Source organism: Heterocephalus glaber, unplaced genomic scaffold, assembly GCF_053883595.1.
Source record: "Heterocephalus glaber isolate CG9 unplaced genomic scaffold, H.glaber_assembly_v1.0 deba00001523, whole genome shotgun sequence".
Classification (NCBI taxonomy): domain Eukaryota; kingdom Metazoa; phylum Chordata; class Mammalia; order Rodentia; family Bathyergidae; genus Heterocephalus; species Heterocephalus glaber.
The window spans coordinates 30,993,739-31,001,419 of NW_028258327.1; the positions used below are offsets into that span (position 1 = coordinate 30,993,739).

At 38.1% G+C, this 7,681-nt stretch overlaps 1 protein-coding gene across 1 annotated transcript; it reads left to right on the forward strand.

The window, feature by feature from the left end:
* The first annotated feature begins 170 nt into the window (after positions 1-170).
* Mrpl18 (mitochondrial ribosomal protein L18) lies at positions 171-7,670 on the forward strand. Its single transcript, XM_004869016.3, has 4 exons — positions 171-374; positions 813-1,026; positions 6,431-6,662; positions 7,304-7,670. The coding sequence occupies exons 1-4, from the start codon at positions 326-328 to the stop codon at positions 7,373-7,375; spliced, it is 567 nt and encodes a 188-aa protein (XP_004869073.2). The 5' UTR covers positions 171-325; the 3' UTR covers positions 7,376-7,670.
* Positions 7,671-7,681: the final 11 nt, after the last annotated feature.

A 7,681-nucleotide genomic window follows, 5' to 3' on the forward strand; every position in this document is an offset into this window, starting at 1 on the left:
GGCTTCTTAGTGGTTAGACTAGAGCCAATAGCGTTCCCCAAATTGTGACCTTCCCGGGGTGCCTCTTTAACAGGCGACTGATTGGCTCTGGGCCTGCGTGCGTCTTGACGTATGTGGTGATTGGCGGAGCCAGAATGACGGATTGCTCCTGTGGCCAATCAGTTCCCGAATATAGAACTGAGTTCAGTTCCTGAATGTGGCTTTAATCATCTGCAGGAATTTGTGTCCTCTCTTCAGATCTAATATGGTTGCGGCCGGTTAACTGCTTAGGCTACCGTCAGGAAAAGGAGACAGACATTCTGAGCTTTCGCATATCCTCTCAGCTATGGCATTTTTGTCACGGTTCTGGAATTTGCAGATTTGCAGGAGGTCAGGTAATTTATCTCACTCCATTTCTTAGCGTACTCCCTAGTGCCTGCACAGTAAGTGAATTTACACATCTTATTTTATTTGCACATGGATTGAACCCAGCACCTTCGCACTGAGCTACATCTTCAGTCCCCCACCCTCTTAATTTTGAGACAGGTTCTCTTTAAGTTGCCCAGGCTGGCTCGAACTTGCCACCTTCCTGCCTCAGCCGCTCAGTGTGCAGGGATTACAGGTGTACACCACCACACGCGGCTCCTGGAAATCTATTTTGTATTCGACATAGGAAAAAGTAAATGTGCAGCATTGTGATGACTGTAGCAGAACGTTACGTACTGGGGTCTATGATAACAACGTCCATCTCATTCATTTCAGAGCCTGACGACTGGGTATGGGAATAGAGCACGTTCCTATACTGCCTGTTTTAGTTTTTTTTTTTTTTTTAGGTCCGTGTCGTCATTTCCATTTATTAGCGTGTCGGTTTGCACCTCTCTCAACCAGTTCCACGCCAGCCGCGAAGCCCGAAACGGAGTCTGTGGAAAATGAAGCTGTTGCCCCAGAGTTCACCAACCGAAACCCTCGTAATCTGGAGCTCTTAGGTGTGGCAAGGAAAGAGCGGGGTTGGGGGACAGTGTGGCCTTCCCGAGAATTCTGGCACAGGTAATTAAGTCTCCAAGTGATTGACACAGCAGTGCACAGCACCTTATAGATTGTTTCTCTAGTTCATTCAGTGACAGTGCCAGACTTGCCAGGATTTCTCTCACAGGAAGCTGACACTTGGTGTGTAGAGGTGGGGCTAGCCGATGGAGTGGAACAAATTAATAGATGTGCTGGAGAAAATTTAAAAGGTAATGTCAGATTAGGAGACTGAGTGTCTACTAAGTCTTGTAGGAGGAGGTGACATTTTAAAAAGCTGAGATCGGAAAGATGGAAAGAGCTAAGTCACCTGCTAGAGCATCCTAGCGTTTCAAACAGCTATGAGGGGAATGAACTTGGAGTGTTTGAGGAGCTGATAGGTCAGTGTAGCTGGAGTTCAGTGGGCCAAAGAGTGAGTGATGTAAAATGAAAATAGAAGGGCAGGAAGGAGTTGAGTCATTAGCTTTGCAAATTAAGGTAAGCAGTTGAGACTTTACTTTCACTGCCTGAGAACTATGAGGGTTTAAAGTTTGAGTCTGAGTGATCCAGGTTTGAAGATCATTCTAGCTGCTTTGGCGAAAACAAAGTTTTAGGGGGGCAGATAGAAAAGGGAGCACTAGTGTGAATTTATTATTAGCATGAGATATTTTTTATAAGAATAGATGTTTGTTTATTTATTTGGCAGTGCTAGGGATGGAACCAATGGCCTTGTGCATGATAGACAAGAGTTCTACCGCTGAGTTTTGTTCCCAACCCCAAGATAGTTGTTTATCGAAAACTTTGTATTTGCTAAGAACTACACTAGATTGTAACTTTCTTTTTGCCAAAAACTGTGCTAGTTGTTTTAAATGTATTTTGTCATTTAATTTTTAAAACTATATTATGAAGCAGGCATAATAATTTCCACCATTTTTCAGGAGAAGGGGAATTGAGGCTAAGGGGGACGTGATTAATAAGATTGAAACATATTTAATATGATCTTAGTCAGGACACTAAATTATCACCACTATTCTGTAGCATAGTGAAGGTATTTGTCAGCTGCTTATTTCCTTGATGGAGATTTGTTAAAAGTAGCATATTTCTTAAGGACTATATAAAGTAGTAAAGGCAAATTAGAAATTATTCAGCAAACATTGGGCCTATACTGTTTTTTTTTTGTTTTTTTAGTCAGGGTCTTGGTATATAGTCCATGTTGGCCTCAAACTTGTGTCAGTTCTCCTGCCTCAGCTTCCCAAGTGCTAGGATTGCAGGTGTATGTATGTCATCCCACCTGGCAGGCCGATACTCTTGCTAGTTATTGTGCTAGATGCAGGAAATACCATGATAAAATTATGTCATGCCTCTCACCGAAGGTCTTAATACTTTCATAATGGAAAGTGGAATAGAAATAATAGCATGTTACAATTGCTGCAGTACATTTTACTTAGAGTTTACAGTGAGAAGTGAAAAAAGAGTAGACAGTTGACTTGAAATATTCTGGCTCTTAAGTCTAAAAATCTTCTGAAACACCGAGCTTATTACTGGGACTGAATATTTGGATCATTTAAATACCTATAGACATGCCTTCCCCTGCCCTATTTGCCATACTATCAGGGAATTTAGGAATATTAATAGTGGGAAATGACTTTAGAGATTTTGAGTCCTACTCCTTAATTGAATATATAGTTTAAGATAAGGGCTCAAAAACTATGGCCTATGGGTCAATGTTGGCTTGTAAGCAAAAAATTATTTTTATTTTTTTTTGAGATGGGTTCTTGCTAATTGCCAGGTGGCCAAAGCTGGACTGGAACTTGTGAGCCTCTTAGCCTCCCAGAGTGCTGGGATTATGGGGATGTGCCACCATGACCATTTATTTTTACATTAAAAAAAGAAGTCAGTTCTTGATTGGTAAGCTCTACAAATGACAAGTTCCACTAAACTCTCATTTTGCCTCTGAGTAGTGGATTTTGAGCATTTCTCTTGGGCTTTAATTTGCTAAAGCTGTGCACATATGTAAAAAAAATAGATTATTTTAGGGGAGATGTAGGTGTAGGATTATTGCTTATGTCATTTCTTAAGCAGTTATGCTCTTAATGCTTAAAAGAAGGCTAGCATTGTTTGCACAAAAGTTGGTGATTCCCTCCCCCAAATAGTAATGAAATTACTTCTGTTGAGTAAACTTTTTTATGTCATCTTATAATAAAAGCTGAAAAAAATCCCTCTGTTTCTATTTATAAAAAAATGCTTTTCTATATGTACCCTTAATAACAGATTTTGAAGAAATCATGTACGATGGTAAAGCATTTGAATGGTACAGTAGATGTAAAAAAAAATTCAATTTAAAAGAACATTTGTTTTTACATTAAATGTTTATTTGAAATCAAATGATTTTGTACATAAAGTGCAATAATATAAAAAAAAGAAGTCAAAACTCAAAATAATATTTTGTAACACTTGAAAATTAGATAAAATTCAAATTTTGTTGTCTACAAAAGAAATTTTCTTATTCAGATTTGTTTAGCAGTACAGTGACTGAGTTAATCAGTCCATACAGACTATAGTCTACAAAGCTTAAAATATTTACTATTTGGCCCTTTACAGAAAAAGGTCAACACTTCCTTTAAAAGAGTATGATTTTTTTTTATCAGAGCCACCAGCAAAACCAGGAAAACCCACATTTGCAACGTAGTGCTTTTTCTATTTTACATTATTAATCTTAATGAGGATCTTCTAATTTGAGTATTATCTTTAATTTGAGCTTAGTTTTATAAAATGTAGAGGTGGGGAGTGTAGCTCAGTGATAGAGTGTGTATAAAGTGTGTACAAAGCCCTGGGTTCAGCCCCTAGCACCAAACAAATAAAAACCCTAAAAATGGGGGGAAAAAAAGCAAACCCAAAAGTCATACAGTTGTTACTTAGTATCCAGTGAATTGGCTCCAGCACCCCAGCGGATATTGAAATCTCTGGTTGCTTGAGTACCTTATATAAAATGGCACAGCATTTGTGTATGATCTATGCACATTCTCCCATGACTTAAAACTTTGTTTAGACTACTTAAAATGCCCAATGCAAGTTGACCTGATAGCACAGACTTGTAATTCTAATATTTGGGAAGCTGAGGCAAGAGGACTGGCACAAGTTTGAGGTCAGCCTGCGCTATGAAGTGAGACCCTGTTTCAACCAAAAAACCTAGTACAATATAAATGTCTTGTAAATAGTTGTTATACTACACTGTTTAGAGAATAACAGAAAAAGGTCTACATGTTCAGTTCAAATGCAGTTTTTCCCCAAAGTATTTTCCATCTGTGATGGGTGGAATCCAAGGATTTGACATCCACAGGTGGGAGAGTCAACCGTGTTTGTATATGTTATAAAACCAAAAATGGATGTAATTTCTTGTGTATCTTTCTAGAAATACACATAGAAGTATTTTTTAAGTTAAATCTTGTCACCATAAACACCATTCTGTAATTTCCTTCTCCAGCCCTCTCTCCTCCAAGCACTGGCTCTGGAGGCAGACTCTTGGACCTTTCTGGTTTCATTACTGAGTAGTTTTTTTTTTTTTGATACCGGGGATTGAACTTGGGACCTTGCGCTTTTGAGCCAGGTGCCGGAACCACTGAGCTAAATCCCTGGTCCATTACTGAGTAGTTTTAATCTCACCCAATTTACTTTACTTTTCTGTCTGTTTCTACTACTTAAAAAAAACCTGGAAGAATGGGATTATTTAGAGACTTGAGCTATACCTTTAAACAATTAGAACAAGCATGACACATAGTAAGTGCTTGGTAAAGAGCTATTGCTATAAAGTACTACTTCATTCCATTTAGTAACTATAGAATATCATTTTGTGGATACTTCTAGTTAACTGGCCCCGTGTTGATGATTATCTTTTAGATTACAGTGCTGCAATGAATTGTCTCCACAATGGATTTTGTCAGTAAGAGTGGGCGTATTTTCATGAGTGTACAAATTACTAATATTTTCCTTTTCTGTGAACACTGCTCAAATCCTATGCTGGATGTGGTGGTGCACACCTGTCATCCCAGCACTCAGGAGGCTGAGGCAGGAGGATCGCCGCAAGTTTGAGGCCAGCCTGGGCTACATAGTGAGTTCAAGGCCATCCTGGACTGCATAGCAAGACCCTGTCTCAAAAAACCAAATCCTAGGGCCGGGGATTTAGCTCAGTGGTTCTGGCACCTGCCTCGCAAGCGCAAGGTCCTGAGTTCGATCCCCAGTACCAAAAAAAAAAAAGAAACCCAAATCCTGGGGCTGGGAATTTAGCTCAGTGGTTCCGGCGCCTGCCTTGCAAGCGCAAGGTCCCAAGTTCGATCCTGGTACCAAAAAAAAAAAGAAAAAAACCAAATCCTTTGCCTACTCTCTTAAGTTATTGGTCATTTCCTTATTGATGATGGAAGGTGTTTTATGTAGTACAGAAATTAGCCCTTTGAAAAATGTATATGTTTAAAATACTTTTTCTTTTATCATTGCTTGTCTTTTTTTGTTGTTGTTGTTCTGGGGATTGAAGCTGGGGTGTTGTTCATACCAGGCAAGCCCTCCACTACCAAGCTATGCCCAGAGCCTCATTGCTTGTCTTTTGACTTGACTGTTTTATTTATTTTTTCACCATACAAAAAATTGTGTCCAGCGTGTAAATACCAAGTAATTTCTCTGGTGTGAGAAACTGAAAGGGTAAATAAGGATTCAAATGTATAATAGATAATGTGAAATAGGAACAAAAGGTGCAAAGGGGAAGGGGAAGTGGGAGGGGTAGGGGAAAGGAAAGAGGGGAATAGAATTAATATGAGAAAATGAAAAAATGGAAACAAAGACTTTGTAAATAGGGAAGGGTGGAGGGAGTGAAGGGAGGGCAGGGGAAGGGGAAAAAATAAGAACCAAGATACGTCATGGAAAGGAACAAGTTTCCGAATGTAACTGTATTTTATGCTTAAAATGTACCAATAAACTTAATGGAAGAAAAAAATTGTGTCCATCTTGTATAAAAGCCATATGACATGTTTGATGTCATTTAAATAGGCTTACTTTACTTTTACATTTTTAAAATTCTCATGTTTCCTTGTACTATTCCTGTAATTTCAATTTTTACATTGAAATCTTTGTATTTATTTTGGTCTTAGCTGGGAAATAAAAGCATAAAGTTTGTATTTATAAAGCACAGAGTCAGTAGTTTAACTCTGCCCAAGTCTTTTTTGAAGTATACATATAAGTAAATAAAACTCAACTTTTCAGAAATACCAAGTTTCTCTTTGATACTTGAAGTTAAGTGAAATATTTGGTTTTTTATTATTATTGAAGATAGTCTCATAATCCCAAGTAAAATCCACTAAACTTTGAAGTTTTAGAGAGTATTTTAGGCATTTGTTCATCTGCTTTAACTTTGGGGTGGATAGATTGTTATATGATTTTATTCTCTTCTTATCCTATTTAGGTTGCGCATTATAAGGACTCAGCATCATGTAGAGGCGCTTGTTGAGCATTGGAATGGCCGGGTTGTGGTGTCAGCATCCACTCGTGAGTGGGCTATTAAAAAGCACCTTTACAGTACCAGAAATGTGGTGGCTTGTGAGAGTGTAGGACGAGTGCTGGCACAGCGGTGCTTAGAAGCAGGAATCAACTTCATGGTCTACCAGCCAACCCCTTGGGAAGCAGCCTCAGACTCGGTATTTTGGTTTTCATGTACTTAAAGGTTAAAGGGCATTGGAGAACTGTGGGTACAGCTTGGTGGAAGAGCACTTGCATAGCCTATGTGAGACCCTGGGTTCCACCTGCAGTACTCCAAAAAAAATTAAAATATAAAAAATATATATTATATATAAAAATTATAAAATATATAAAAGGTTCTTTGTTAATTCTTGATATTAGATATTTACATAGTACTAATTTCCAAGTGATTTCCATTTGTTAGACTCTGGTGAGTCTGACAGCATTACTTCATTTAGTTCTCACAGCAATCCATAGAGTAGGGACTAGTATTCCCATTCTATACATAAATAAACATCAGAATCAGTGTGTGGTGGATTTCAAATTCAGGCTGACTACTTTTATAACCTACAGTGTCAACTACTCTACTTCTATTCACATACTGACATCCTGGCCAAATATTTTAAAACACTGCTGGTTATTCCTCAATTCCCTTTTTCTTACCTAGGTCATTTTTGAGATCACTTTCTGAAAAAAACCAGTGTAGCTGGGAGGTTAGCAAGAGCAGATCAGTTGTTTATTTCATTGTCTCCTGGAAAGTTTTTTAGCTGTCTTGTGTGCTGACTTAATCTTTTCCTTTTTTTCTGATCTTTGAAACCAGATGAAATGCCTACAAAGTGCCATGACAGAAGGTGGTGTGGTCCTACAGGAACCTCGAAGAATCTATGAATGAAATAGAGGCATTAATTGTTTGTGTAAATATAAAACTATTGGCTACTGTGGCCATCAAAAGAAAGCATCTGGAGGAAAAAGCAGCCTGGAAGTTCTATACCATAATGTAACAGTGGAAGATTATTTGTAGTTAAGTTTGGTGTGTGTGTGTATATGTGGTTCTATTTTTTAATCAAGGGCTAAATTCTTTCCCTTTTTTTGGACATGAAAGAAATATCTAAGGAAAGGATCACAATTATAACTTTCGAAGGCCGAATTAAAATTTATAAGTTACAAAATAAAGACATAATAACTTACTTTCTGATTA